Source organism: Rhincodon typus, chromosome 6 (genome assembly GCF_021869965.1).
Source record: "Rhincodon typus isolate 14 chromosome 6, sRhiTyp1.1, whole genome shotgun sequence".
Classification (NCBI taxonomy): domain Eukaryota; kingdom Metazoa; phylum Chordata; class Chondrichthyes; order Orectolobiformes; family Rhincodontidae; genus Rhincodon; species Rhincodon typus.
The window spans coordinates 50,188,549-50,204,159 of NC_063337.1; the positions used below are offsets into that span (position 1 = coordinate 50,188,549).

The 15,611-nt window shown below is 42.5% G+C and overlaps 1 protein-coding gene across 2 annotated transcripts in view; it reads left to right on the forward strand.

Moving 5' to 3' along the window:
- Positions 1-15,611, forward strand: part of creg2 (cellular repressor of E1A-stimulated genes 2) — a 44,923-nt gene that overhangs the window by 20,622 nt on the left and 8,690 nt on the right. For both annotated transcript variants that reach the window (XM_048597979.1, XM_048597980.1), the window contains exon 2: positions 4,313-4,482. In XM_048597979.1, coding sequence (XP_048453936.1) covers positions 4,313-4,482 — 170 coding nt within the window. The remainder of the gene's footprint in view (positions 1-4,312; positions 4,483-15,611) is intronic.

The following is a 15,611-nucleotide window of genomic DNA, read 5'->3' on the forward strand; positions in this document are numbered from 1 at the left end:
CTCCTCTCGCTCTCCTCTCTCTCTCTCTGTCCTCACTCTCTCTCTCTTCTCTCTCTCTCTCTCCCTCGTTCTCCTCTCTGTCTCTCGCCTCTATCTCTCTCTCTCTCGTTCTCCTCTCTCTCTCGCTGTCTCTCTCGTTCTCCGCTCTCTCTCGCTCTCGTTCTCCTCTCTCTCCCTCCTCCAGCTCCACACTGTGTTGTCTCTGACTCCAGCATCTGCAGTTCTTGCTATCTCTCATTCAACAGTATAAGATCTCATAATTTTCAATGAGTCTGAGTCCAGTAGTAGGTTCAGGCAACCTTTGTTGAGATACACACATCAGTGTCAACTTCAGATCTTCATAGCAAAAGGCATGCAAAAAGTTTCCAAGTAGCTTATTTTATACAGCTCAAACTTATAGCACACACCCCCTTTTATACTATTGGTCAGCAGAGCTGAGTTATCCAATTGTGATTGGATCTTTGGTACAGCATTTTATGTCAGCAATTTGTCTCAGCTGTCCGGTCCTGATTGAACTGTTTTGTTCATCTCCCTTCTTGGGGCTTTTCACAACAGACACTGTATTCAAGTACATTCCTTCCCAAGTATTTGTCAGCTGCACTGCGTTAACTGCCAATTAATTGGATACTTACCGATGAATATTAATTTTTACTTATTGTTATAATATCAGTTCCACCAGAACTATGTGGTTACACCTATTGTTGGAATACTATAGCTAACAAGTTGTAAGCAGTTTCTTTCTTACCATATTTACTAGACAGCCCCATCTTTATCCTTGGGTGTCTTGTAATGTGTTCATTCAACCCACATTCCAATGTCTGCTAACTTCTGTATGTATGATTCATTTTTCCCGGTAATAATACGGGAGCTGTCTGAGACCGGTTTACTCTCATAATTTTATTTGAATCTTTTCCTCTAATGCTTTTAGTGATTATTTTTGTATATCGGTGAATTTATAACTACTTCAGAATCTATATCTTTGATTATTTGAAGGATCTTAACTAAAACTTCCTATTAGTATTGAAATAATTCAAGAGAGATTCACTAATTAAATGGAGTGTGAAATATCCACATCTATGTCTTATGCATAAACAACTGCACCTGTGTATTCTATCTCAGTTCTGTTATCTTGGGTCTACAGAGCTACTAATGTTCTACTTGTGAGGACTACATTAAGCAAATATTTTCCCCAGCTCTCTAATTACTGTCAGCCATGTTCAGCTGCATTAGCCATGGGCAGCTATCAGCCATTTTGTGCTGCTCAGTCATGGGCAGCCCTAACAGACAAAGAATTAGGTGCAAGTGAGGGAGAACAGGAGGAAGAGGGAGGAAACAGTATCTGGGAGCCAGGCAATTCACAGACTAATTGATTTCTTAGTGCTCTCGTTGTCCTGATCAGTAAACTTAACCTCAAAAATAACATTCACCCATCAATATGAACTGTTCATGTTACTCCTTCACTTTTTGCTTTATTCTGTAATAAATAAATGCAGATATTTAAGTAATTTCTGTATCGTGGATATTTTAACAGCGCAGACTAAATAGGTGCAAATGAAAAGAGACTACACATGAAAAGAATGTTGCCCTGTGCTCTCTTGGCATCCAAGTATTCAAACTGTGGTGTCTCTCTAGGCAGAAGCTTTCTGCAACTACAGACTCTACAAGGGGCTCTCTCAGTGGCTTCAACAGAATGGATGGTATGCTGACATTGCTGTTATGGAGATCTTTGCGATGACTGCATGGTAACTTCTGGTGCTTGAGCGTGAGAGATTCTATCTACACATTGGATTTGATTGGCACAGTCTGGTTCAGCTGGCTCTCTGGCACCATAATGGGTATTGACAGAGAGGTGAGAAAGGAATGTCTGTGCTGACATTCTGAGAGAGATCAGTATATGCCACTCCCTTTGTGCCACTGCCACTCCCATGGGCCTGGAACAAATCACTTCTATTCACCTATGAGAGGATAGAGTGCAGATGTTTAGTAATTCCTTGAAAGCCTCTATCCAGTTGCTACACCATCTGTCCGGGCTGGAACAAAATGTGACCCCAGAATCTGCATTCCAGCTGCTTGAGCTTCTGCCACAGCTGCAGACTGTACAAACATGGGTTCCTGTTGAAAGGGGCTGGCTGGAGGTGAATACTTCTCCAAAGTACATTGCAGAATGACGATGCTGTGCAAAATGGCAGCACTGAAGTTAGTATTAGATTCCTGCATGCTTTTAGCCATGGCGCTGAAGTCAGCCTAGGCTTTTCAAGAGCTAGTTCTGTGGAGCGATCAGTATTTTACTTGTTGCCAGGCCTCTGAAATCCTCATCTCTTTAGCAGCTTTGGATGAGAACTTTGACCTCCAACAATACATCTCCATGCTCTTCTCTGCCGTTAGTAACTGCTCCTGAACACTAGTATCAGGTACATAACTCCAAGCAGACTCGTTTATCTCACCTCCTAGCACAATGTTGTTTAGTATTGGTGTGTGAGAGTGACGTCCTTTTCATAAGCCTTTGACAGTTGAGCGTTCCGAGATGAAGGAGAACTAGCGAAGAGTGAGAATGGTTTTACAAAGTTATAATTGTGCAAGATGTGTGTCACAATGTGATAAAATGTTCAATTTAGCTGAATGTGCATTTTCCAATATTTCATGAAGGAGTTCTTGCCAGAGAACCTATTCAGTTGCACCCTTGGTCTGAGAATGCCCTTCCCACAACTCTTGCCGGCCTATTCATGTCCATGACTTGCTGCTCCAGTTTGCTGAAAATTGTGTACTTGACAGGTCTTTCCCTGGTGTTGCTCCTGTCATTATTTTGTGGCATTTTGTCCCACAAATTACAGCACATGAGGGAAAGATGGTGCTGCTGGCTAGTGTTAAGGATGTAAGGAAGAGGTGTCTGTGCAATTGTAGTGAAAATTAGAGTGTTGCCTTGTGTTGGGTGTGGGAAAGATGTGATGGAGGGAAGGAGTTGTTGAGAATGGTGGGCCAATAGGCAAAGTATTCCTGCTTTGCAGTTGTAGAGAGAGAGAGAGTGATAAATGAAGAGTTACTTCCTGCCCACTGTCAATGCCCTGGGGATGACAGTAGACAATATCTGAATGTTCTGTTCATCCGTGGTGGAAAAATTACTAGGCAAGGCTTCTAACGCTATAGGGGAATGAGCCGCATTGTTCATCCTTAAACCTTGCATACACACTCCAAGCATGCTTCTCAACCCCGCAGTCTTCCCTGGTAGAAGATTTATTTTCCAACACCTCTGCAATTGAAGAAGCTAGCAGAGAATGCAACCTTGTTATAGGAAGCACACTCCTGCATTAAATAGGCCTCTGGCTGATCTGGTGGCAGTGTTGTTTAATTAAGACAGTAAACGTTCTGCAAACATACACAATATTTCAGTAAAATTGACAGATCAGATCTGAATGTCCCAGGAATAGAATGATTTGGTTTACAACAACTTATCAATGAGGATCCTGGACGAAGTATTAGCCTCACAGTAGTCATATGAGGAACTAAATTAAGTCTGATATAGACCGTTCGAATTGCATATTTAGGTAGGAACTTATGGTAATTGGTACATTGCAAGGTGCCGTACTTAACTAAATCAAGTTCTCTTCTGAATTGCCTGTCATCTACCCTCTGTAAACCTGTTATTTTAAAACGTCGCTACCTTTGTCCTATCCTGCATAAAGGCCCTTTCACACAGCTCCTAATAATACCAGAAATTCACTTTCAAACATCCTTGTATTTATATCTCTCCACCTATCCTTTTCAGACCCATTGCATTTCTGCCTTTCATGCAACCAGTGTCAGTTGTTCCATACCCATGCCCTGGAATTTTCTGCTGAAGCAGCGCTAGTATTGTGCATCACTCTTTTAAGATCTCCTTCAAAGCACAGTGTTTTGATCAAGCTACCTAATATATCCTTCATCGGATTCCATTTCTTTCCTTCCTGTTCTGTGAAATGTGTTGGGGATTATTTCTACATTAAAGGCTCTACATAAATGTAAATTGTTGCTGGTCATTGTTGCAGATAATAATGGTTATGAACAGGCAAGCGACACGTAACAATGAACTGCAGATGCTGGAAATCTGAAACAAGAACAGAAATTGCTGGAAAAACTCAGCAGATCTGGCAGCATCTGTGGAAAGAAAGTAGAGTTAACGCTGTTTTATCTCAACTTGCTGAGTTTCTCCAGCAATTTCTGTTTTAGTTTTAGTTAAGGGATGCTTCTAGTGCCAAAAACTTGTTAACACCACTTTCATGTGAAAGTGATTATTTTTTAATCTGTGCAGTTAACATTGATGTAAACTTGTTTCTAGATCAAAGGTGTACCATTTGGAAACATCCTTTCAATCAGCGATGGCCTCCTGGACAATAGTACTGGTGTTCCATTTTTCTACGTCTCTCCAGTGCTCAGCACAGTTGCAGATCTGATGAACAACCCAAGTGCTTCTTTAACATTGTCAAAGGCTGAGACAGATTACTGCAGGTATGCTTCTCTTCATGCCAGTACACATTGTCACACACTGACCTCCAAGCTACTTTGCTTTCATACTGCTCTGTTTTCCTCCTGGAATTTATAAAATTGCAATGTACATTGTAGTCGAAAAATAGTCTTATCAAATTTTGAGCATTAATGACAAGATCGCTGCAGTAGTGGCTGCATTTCATGAGCTAATTGATTATGTTTCAAAGTAAAGTATATGCAACAATTATCAGCCTCCTGTAAGAAATTATATTATAAGGTAAAAGTTGTGAAAGATTGATCATGTGTGGAACTGGATTAAATTTGGTTTCCTTCTGTCTAGAATAGATTAGCCCTCATCTTCAACTAATGAGATAAACTCTCCTGTATTTTGAAGATTATAAATTACGAGGGTTTAGAGATTCATGTTCATTCAGGGGAGCTAGATCAGAGTCAATTTGAACTTGGACTTTCTTGAAGACTAATGCAATGGTGAACAACTAAAAATCAATGCAAATCACATTGTTTAATTTTTAGAGTCTTTGGGGAAGTCTTTGGCATCCATAACCTATCTGATTTGTATGTTTCCAGTTTCTAAACCAATGGTTGACTTTTGACTGTCCTCAGTTGTATAGACCACTCATGAAAATAGGAGCAGAAATAGGCCATTCAGCCCTTCTAGCCTGCTCTGCAATTCAATATCATCATAGCTGATCATCCAACTGAGTACCCTGTTCACATTTCCTCCCCATACTTTTTGATCCCTTTAGCCGTAAGAACGAGATCGAACTCATCCTTAAAAACATTCGATGTCTTGGCCTCCACCACTTTCTGTGGCAGAAAACTGTGGGGAGATGATGGCATAGTGGTAACATCATTGTGTTGATAATAAAGAGCCCCTAGCTAATGTGCTGAGGATATGGTTTCAAATCCCATCACAGAAAATGGTGAAATCTGAATTCAGTAAAAATCTGGAATAAAATTTATGGCAACTATGTAACCACTGTCGGTTGTCATTAAAAACCTAACTGGTTCATTAATGTCATTTAGAGAAGGTATTATGCCTTCCTTATCTAGTCTGGGCTACATGTGACTCCAAACCCACAGCAATGTGGTTGACTCTTTACTGCCCTCTAGGCAATTAGGGAAAGGTAAAAGATGCTGGCCTAAACAGCAACACCCACATCCCATGACCTAATATATTAAAAAAATTTCCACAGGCTCAGCATTCTCTGGGTGAAGAAATTTCTCCTCGTCCCTGTCCCAGATAGCTCACTCTGCATCCTTAGACTGTGACCTCTGGTTTAGGCCTCCCTGGTCTTCGAAAACATCTTTCTTATGTTTACCCTGTCCAGTCCTGTTTGAATTTTGTAAGTTTCTATACAATCCCCTGTAATTCTTCCACACACTAGCGATTACAGTCCTAACTGATCCAGTCTTTCTTCGTATGTTAGTCCTGCCATTCCAAGAATTGATCTGGTAAATCTTCACCGCACTCCTTCCATCTTCAGAACATCCTTCCTCAAATAAGGAGGCCAAAACTGCACACAATACTTCACGTGTGGTCTCACCAAGGTCCTGTACAGTTGCTGCAAAACGTACCTGCTCCTACATTCAAAACTTCTCTCTATGAAGGCCAGGGTGTTATTTGCCTTCTTCACTGCCTGAATGTTTACTTTCAAGGACTGTTTTTCAAGGGCACCCAGGCCTCCCTTTCCCAATCTGTAACCATTGAGATAAGAATATGCTTTCTCATAACCTCGCAATCACAAAACACATAATACTTCATCTACCATGCATTTGTCCACTCACTCAACTTGTCCAAATTACACTGAAGCCTCTCTACACCTCCCTCACAGCTGACTCTCCCACTCAGCTTTGTGTTGTTTGAAATACAGCTAGGATGGAAAATAACTGCCAGACTCATTCACATGCTGAGAATGAAGTGAAAAAGAGGAAAAGAGCAGCAAATTGTAAAGAATAATATCATTACATTCAGAAAATTGTCCAGCAGTAGGCAAATCTGGCTCGGTTTGGAGAATTAATGAGTATGGAAACTGGAAACAAAGAAAGGGACTATAAAGAAAATCAAGAATAACCTGTTTCCGTGAATTTAATCCATGTTTTTGTATTTGGACCTATGTGGAGTACTTCATATTGTTGATCATTTAGGACAGAGATGATGGGATCTTCTTCATTCAAAGGGTTGTGAATCTTTGAAATTCACTGCCCCCAAGGAATTGTGGGTGCTTTGTTGCTGACTGTATTTAAGACTGGGATAGCCAGCTTGTTGATCTGTCAGGAAATCGAGGGATAAAGGGAACAAGCAGAAATGTGGAATAAAGTCCAAGTTTAGCCATGATTGTAATGAGCAGATCCAATGGGCTATGTGGTCTACCCCTCCTCTTTCTGTATACTAGTCACTGTAAGGTGGCAAAATATTATTGCCCTAGAGAAAACATAATTCTAGAATTAGTATTAGGAAGTAAAGCTGGACAGGTGGATGGAGTAGCAGTTGACTGTTTTGGAAATAGTGATTTCACATCATTGTGAAAAGGGACAAAGATAGAAAAGGAGTAGAAGTTCTAAATTGAGGGAAGACAAACTTTAGAAAACTGAGAGATGGTCGAATAAAAGTGGTCTGCTTTCAGCTACTCAAAGGAAAGTCAGTGGCTAATCAATGGGAGCTTTCAAAAGCGAGATTCATGAAACAGCATAGATACGTCCCAGTAAAGAAAAAGGATGTACTGCCAAATCTAGAGCTCCCTCGTTAACCAGAAACAAACAAGATAAGATAAAGTAGAAAAATAAAGCCTATCTCAAAAATAAAATGCTTCAGGAAGTTTGGAGGAGAATAGAAAGTACAGGGGTGAAGTGAAAAAGGACATTAGAAAAGCAAGGAAAGGATACCGAAAAGTAGTGGCGGGTAAACTTATGGGAAATCCAGAGATATTATATCAGTACATTAAGAGCAAAAGGATGACTAGGATTGGGCCTACAACCGTGTACACAGTAACTTGTATGTGGAGGCAGGTGTGGATGGGCTTCTTAATGATTAATGATAAAACCAAAACAACACAGATACTGCAGATCTGAAATGCTGGAAGAACTCAGCGGGTCTGGCAGTATCTAACGAGATAGAAAAAGTTAACATTTCAAATCCTATATAGTTCTTTGTTTGAACCAAAGGAGGCTGAAAAATGATGGTTTTTATGTTGTTGACAAAGAGGGAGGTGGTGAGTGGAACAGACGGTGAGGATGCCCGGAGCAAAAGACAAAGGGAGTGCTTATGATATTAAAAGGAGAGGTATAGATGCAGAACGGTTGTCAATGATAGGTGTAAATAGTAAGAAATAGGTCAGTTCTGCTGCGAGCCAACCCTCACGGGAGGGTGAGATGTAATCAAAGTCATTGTCTGAAGTAGTTGAACTCAATGTTGACTCCGGAAGGCTATGAAGAGCCTCTCCAGAAAAATGAGGTGCTTGCATTTGGCTTCTCTGGAGCACTGCAGCAGGCCTAGGACTAAAATGAGAGCATGAGTACTTTGTCTCTGTCTTCACAAATGAAATGGATGACACAGGCTTTATAGTTAAAGAGAGAGAGAGTGTGAAGTATTGGCTAAAATCAGCATTGTGAGAAGGGAAGTACTGGAGGGACCGATCTCCATGAAACTGAATAAATCATCAGGGCTGGATGAATTGTTTCCTAGATTGTTAAAGGAAGCGGGGAAGAAGGAGTGGATGTTCTGAGCATCATTTTTCAATCCTGACTCAGTACAGTTGAGGTATCAGAGGACTAGAGGTCTGCACACATTGTACCACTATTCATAAAGGGTGTATGAAGGAAATGCCAAATAATTATAGGCCAGTCAGTTTGACCTCAATGGTGGGCAAATTGCTAGAATCAATATTGAGAGATAGGAATAACTGTTACTTGGAAAGACATGGATTCATCAAGGATAATCATCGTGGTTTTGTTAAAGGTAAGTCATCTTGCTAAATTGAACTCTTGGAGAAAGTAAAAAGGAGGATTGATGAGGATAGTGCAGTGGATGTTGTCTACATTGATTTTACTAAGGCATTTGAAAAGATTCCACATGGCAGACTGGTTAGAAAAATTGAAACCAATGGGATACAGGGGAACATGGCAAATTGAATCTAAAATTGACTTAGTGACAGGAAAGAAAGGGTAATTCATTTTAAATGGGAAACAGTGTCCAGTGATGGTCTGCATTATTGTTTGTGGTACTTATTAATGAGTTAGATTTAAATGTGGAAGGAATGATTTGCAGATGTCACAAAAATTGGCTGGATAGTTGAGAGTGCTGTGGTTGGCTTGTGATTGTAGGATGATATCAATGGCTTGTTTGAGTAGGTGGAAAATTAACAAATAGAATTCAATCCCAAGAAGTATGAGGTTATGCATTTGGGGAGGGGAAACAGAACAAAGGGATACACAATAAACACGATGGAATTGAGATGGTAGAGGAAGTGAGAGACCTTGACATGCATGTCCAAAGGGTGGTACCAGTGGCAGCATAGGTAGATGAAGCGGTAAAGAATGGATGTGGGATGCTTTCCTTCATTGAGCAAGGTAATGAATACAAGAGCAGGGATATAATGCTGTAACCATATAAAAGACTGGTTAGGCTGCAGCTTGCATTCTTTGTACAGTTCTGATCGGAAGACTATGGAAAGGAGATACAGTATAGAGCAGATTAACAAGAATATTCTTAAGACTTGAAAGTCGCAGCAATGAGGAAATATAAGACGGGCTAGAGCGTTTTCCTTAGAACAGAGGAAGCTGAGGGGTGACTTAATGGAAGTGTATAAATAATGAGGGCCTTGGATAGTTATTTTTAAACATTCATGGGATGTGTGCACCAATGGCTAGGCCAGCATTAGTTGCCCATCCTTAGTTGCCCTTGCAAAGATGACGCTAAGTTGTCTTCTTGAACCGCTGCAATCCATTGGAGTGGACAGGGAAGACCAGATTCCCTTATAGAGGAAAAGTCAATTAATAGTGAGCCCAGTTTTAAAGTGATTGGTGTCGAAGGATTAGAGGGGACATGAGAATAAACATTTTCACCCAGCAAGAGATGGGTGTCAGGAATTCACTGCCCAATTTGTTGGTTGAGATAGAATTGCTCAAATCATTTACAGTGAACCTGGATCTGCACCTGAAGCACTGTAACCTGTAAGGCTATGGACCAGGTACTGATAAATAGGATTAGAATAAGGGGGTAGCAAGTTTATTCAGCTGGGCTCAGACACATTGGGCTGAATGGCCTCTTTCTATGCTGAACTTGACTACGCTTCTAAGGAGTGACAAAACTAATATAGATTCCAGGAATCTTCCAGGGTCTGAGTGGCACGGACTGTGACGAGATGTGTGGGACAGAATTGGATGAGAAATCCGACAGGCTTGTATCGACATTGAGATCATCTCACTCCATCATTTATGCTTTTCACGAGCAGCGAGGCAAAATTTTTGCCAGGCAGTGATGAGATGCCAGTTGATGGGGATTAATGCTTGATAAATGGCTGTTTAGCGCCACAATTCACCTCATTCATATTCCAACACCCAGTTTACCAAACTCGCCGTTGGGAAAACTCAACAAGGAAACCAGATCAAGCATCTGGCGGAATCAGCCCACCACTTACTGCAAAAAAATCCTCCTCCATGTTCTACCGGAGCTGCCTTTCATGTTGGTCAAGGGAGTGAACCATGGTCAGTTCATTGGGTCCATCCACAGAAACTAATGGGTGAAGAGGGAAGGGAAGACTGAGAGTCAGGAGATTAGGCTGGAACATGGGACTACACACTCTGGCCGGGGGTGCAGAACAATTGGGAAATGGCCATAGCAGCATTTGGAAGGTGGGGAAAATATGGTAAAGCATGTGACTGGGAAGAGGATAAGGCAGGAGTGGGTGGTCATCAATGGCCAGGAGCACCCTGGTTTCAAAGGGGTGATAGGGACAGAATGAATATACCAAGCATGGTCACCTCATATGCCACGGGCTGGGTGGGAAAGATAGGCTGCTGTAGGCACATGTAGACAGGTTGGCTGGGCACTTGCGCAAGTATGAGGACTGTGAGGTTTACATGAATGGTTACTAGGAGGGAGATGTGGGTGTTTGGGTACATGCTGGTACATCAGGCTGAGGCTAGAGCCAGGGACAGAGGAGAAGTCACCACCACCTTCCATTGTCCCTGAAACTGACAATGTGCAATGGGGAAGGAAATGGCTGCGAACACACTCGGAGTGGGTGGGGGAAATGACTTGACCGGTGAAGGAGGGGAACACTGATCTCACGGATTCGAAAGGAAAAGAACATTGGCCCCAGACTCATTTGATGTACAGCACACAGGTACACAGGCTGCCTACTCCCTGGCCATCTGACAGCACTGACCCTCCATATATGTTGCACCCCCCCCGGCACAGCCACTGCTGGGCAACTCATTGACTGTAATACCTTTGTGTACAGAGGGAGCCAAACTTTTGGGAGGCTGAACAAGGCGAGAAATGCTGTTGGATGGTGTGAAAATGCATTTAACACTTACACAGAGACACTCATAAACACATAACAATTAACACCAGGAACTTTTAGGCAGAAACTAATAGTCATGTCCAATCCTTTTTCACATGTGCTACCAAGTGCTCTCAGTAGGTTTTCTTCTTTCTCTCCCTCTCACTATGTCTCAGTGCAGTAGTTCCTGGTTCTCCAGCTGGGGTGAATGGAGCTTGGCTGCTGAACCTATCGGCCTGGAGCTTTGGTGGGCAGTACCTGGGGGCATTTGCACACGGACAGGACAGACAGGCTGTGGGTCTTAGGATAACTGAACTCAAAACGTGAGCTTTCCTTTCTCCCTACAGATTTGATTTGATTTGATTTGATGTGAGTTGATTTATTATTGTCACATGTACCTAAGTACAGTGAGAAGTTTTGTATGCAGTACAGGCAGATCATAACATACAAGGGCTTACAGATCATAGGGTGGTTGAACAGAGCAAGGCATACAAAGTTACAGCTGCACAGAAGGTGTACAAATAGCAAGATCAACATTAGATTTGAAATTAGAGAGGTCCATTCAGCAGTCTAATAACAGCAGGGAAGAAGCTGTTCTTGAACCTGTTGGTACGTGTGTGTTTAAGCTTTTGTATCTTCTGCCTGATGGAAGAGATTATAACTGGGGTGGAAGGGGTCTTTGATGATGTTGGCTGCCTTTCCGCAGCAACAAGAAGTGTGGAAGGAGTCAGTGGATGGAAGGTTGCCTTACATGATGGTCTGGGCTGTGTTCTATAGTTTCTTACAGTCCTGGGCATAGCAACTACTGCACTACGTGATCCATCCTGAAAGAATGCTTTCTGTGGTGCATCTATAGACATTGGTGAGGGACCTTACGGATATGCCGAATTTCCTTAGCCTCCTGAGGAATAAGAGGTGTTGTTGTGCCTTCTTGACCATCACATCAACGTGGGTGGTCCAGGACAGATTGTTGGTGGTCATCACTCCTAAGAACTTGACACTCTCGACCATCTCCACCTCAGTTCCATTGATGTAGATAGGGGCGTGCCTTCCTCCTTGCTTCCTGAAGTCAATGACGAGCTCTTTAGTTTGGCTGACATCAAGAGAGAGGTTGTTATCTTTGCGCCACTTCACCAAGCACTCTATCTCCTTCCTGTATTCTGACATCCAGCCTACAACAATGGTGTCGTCTGCGAACTTGCGAATAGAGTTCAGATTAAATTTGGCCACGCACGCTTGCTGAGTTTTTCCAGCAATTTCTGTTTTTGTTTCAGATGTCCAGCATCCATGGTTCTTTGTTTTATATTATGCTGAGGGCCTTCTTGGCAAAGACGAGTAAGAAGTGTGTGCCATATACATTTGCCAATTTGCACCAGGCAGTGAGCTGCCTGAGCAGTGGTTTTTAAATGTCGGAAATATTTGGGAGGCAGAATTTCTGCAGGAAAAGCTGTTAACCCATGCTTGACCCTTAGGATTGGGTGTCATTTCTGTTTGGTGTGAGAGTTTGCTGACAACTTTCAAATGTGACCTGACACAAAGAAGTTTCAGGCTGCCTCAATCCAACAGGCAGTACAAAAATGTTTGCTTTTAATTTATTTGTGGGATATGGGTGTCACTAGCTGGGGCAGCTTTTAATGCCCATCCCTAGTAGCCTTTGAGAATGTGTCAGTGAATGTGTCTTCTTGAACCACTGCAGTCCATTTGGTGGAAGTACAGAGGGAGTTTGTAGAGTTTTGATCCAGCAAAACCAGGTATGTTTCCAAATCAGGATGGTGAGTGGCCTCGAGGAGAACTTGGAGTTGGTGCTGCTCTGTTCCACCAGGCTGTGTGCCTGTTTTGTGTGAAAATCTAAAATCCCAACTCATTAACTATTAACCCAGTTCAGAGCCGTAACTAAGCAGATTGAGTCTGTTTGTTTTAAACAGCAGAACAATACAGAACGTTACCTTGTGACTATTGATGTGATGACATTCATCAACTCTGAATGGAGAACAGAAAGTTCAGGAAAATCTGATTGCCACCAATTACATTTGATTGAAAGTCGCATATACTAAACTGGCAGATACTAGGTCATACATTTTCTCCTCAACCAAATAAAGCATGGATAATTTTCATAAACATTGTAAGTATTAAAGCACCATGCTTGCCCCTGTTATTCTGGACTTGACATGTCCAGGCTATATCTGGCTGGCCTCCATTTTTTTACATTCTGTTAGTCAGCCAAAACTCTGGTAAATGTGTTTTAACTCACGGCAAGTCATGCTCATCCATCACTGAAGTGCTCAGTGACCTACATTATCTCCTGATTAAAATTCTCAGCCTTATTTTCACAGTGGGGGTGGTGCTACAGTGTTATGGTTGCTGGCCTAGTAATCCAGAGACTCAACAGATTAATTCATTAATAAAAACCCAGAATTAAAACAAAAGCTACTGAGATATTCTCTAACGAGCCTGTTCAGAGATGCTGCTACACACCTCTGGGACAAGTGGGACTTGAACCTGGGCCGCCTGGCTCAGGGGGTACGGACACGACCATTGTGCCACAAAAGCCTTTACTCTGATCATGACTGTGAAATCAAGCCCTGGAGGGTAAGGAAACCTGATGTACAGCAATGTGGTTGACCCTTAAGTACCCTCTGAAATGTTCCAACAAGCAACTCAGTTGTATCTAACCACTATGATATCTGACTAAAATAGTGAAATCAGGTGGATCGCCAGGAAATGACAACGGCACGCACAGCTCTGTTGACCCTACAAAATTTTACTTTGTAATGTCTGAGGGTTTGTACTGAAATTGAGAGCTGTTGCACAGACAAGTCATGACTTCGTCATAATCACAAAATCATACCTTGCAGTCAGTGTTCCAGATTGCACCATCGCCGTGCCTGGGTATGTCCTATCCCGCCAGAGATGACAGCACCGTTGTATACAGTCGGGTCGAGGTTGCCCTCGGAGTACTCAACAGTGATGCCAGGCTCCACGAAACGTCATGGTATCAAGTCAAACATAGGGGCAAGGAGACCTTCTGCTGATTACCACCAATGTCCACCATCATCCCTACTCTGACCCTGCACCACCGCCCCACAAATGCTGATGTCTCAGTTCATCTCCATATTGAATACCATTTCAAGGAAGCACTGAGAGAGGCAAGGGTGCAGTGTGCACTGTGGGTGTGGAATTTTATGTCCAGTATTGAGTGACTTGTAATGCCATTACTTAATAAGCTGGCTAAGTCCCAACTACTATGGAAGATAAGAGGGAACCAACCAAGGTTAAAAAAAAACTAGACCTAGATGTATCTATCCTTGATAGTGCTGGTAAGCGTGACCACTGCACACTCATTCTGGAGACAAAGACCTGCCTTCACATTGTAGATACCCTCCATCATGTTGCGTGGCAGAAGGGTGGCACAGTGGTTAGCACTGCTGCCTCACAGCGCCAGGGACCAGGGTTCGATTCCAGCTTCGGGCAACTGTCTCTGTGGAGTTTGCACATTCTCCCTGTGTCTGCGTGGGTTTCCTCCAGGTGCTCCAATTTCCTCCCACAGTCCAAGATGTGCAGGTTAGGTGGATTGGCCATGCGTAAATTTCCCATAGTGTCTAGGGTGGGATATGCAGGGATAGGGTAGGGGGTGGATCTGGGTGGGATGCTCTTCGGAGTGTCAGTGTGAACTTGATGGGCTGAATGGTCTGCTTCTGCATTGTAGGGATTCAATGATTATCACTGTGCTGAATGGGATAGATTTTGAACAGATCTAGCTAGTCAAAACAGTGAACCCATGAGGTGCTGAGAGCCAGATCACACCTGGTTCAATGAAAGATGCAGGAAGTCATGCCAGGAGTAGTACCAGACATACCTAGAAACAATGTCGACTTGGCAAATTTACAACATAGAATTACTTCCATATCAACCAACATAAGCGACATTCAGTAAACTGAGCTAAGTGGTCCCATGACCACTGATCATACCTAAGCTCTGTAGTCCTTCCACATCCTCAGCTGGAGATGATCAGTGTTGGTCTCCTCCTGAGGTGCCCCAGCATCTGTGATGCTGGCCTTCAGCCAATTCAGTTCACTCCAAATAATATCAAAAATGACTGAAGGCATTGGAAACTGCAAAGACTATGGGCCTTGACAACATTACGGCAATAGTATTGAACTCCTGTGTCCCAAAACTTGCCATACCCTTCACCATGCTGTTCCAGTATAGCTACATCACTGACATCTACTTGACAATGTGGGAAATTGTTCAGCTATGTCTTGTCTACAAACAGCGCGATAAATGTAAGCCAGCTGAATACTGCTCCATCGTCTTCTCTCAGTCATCAGCAGTGTGGCAGACGTGTAGTTGACAATGCTATCAAGTGACACTTAAGCAAAAATAACCAACTAACTGATGAATAGTTTTAACGGCAAGTCATGCTCATCCATCACTGAAGTACTCAGTGACCTACATTATCTCCTGATTAAAATTCTCAGCCTTATTTTCACAGTGGGGGTGCTGCCACAGTGTTATTGTTGCTGGCCTAGTAATCCAGAGACTCAACAGATTAATTCATTAATAAAAACCTGGAATTAGAACAAAGCTACTGGAATATTTTCTAACAAGCCTGTTCAGAGATGT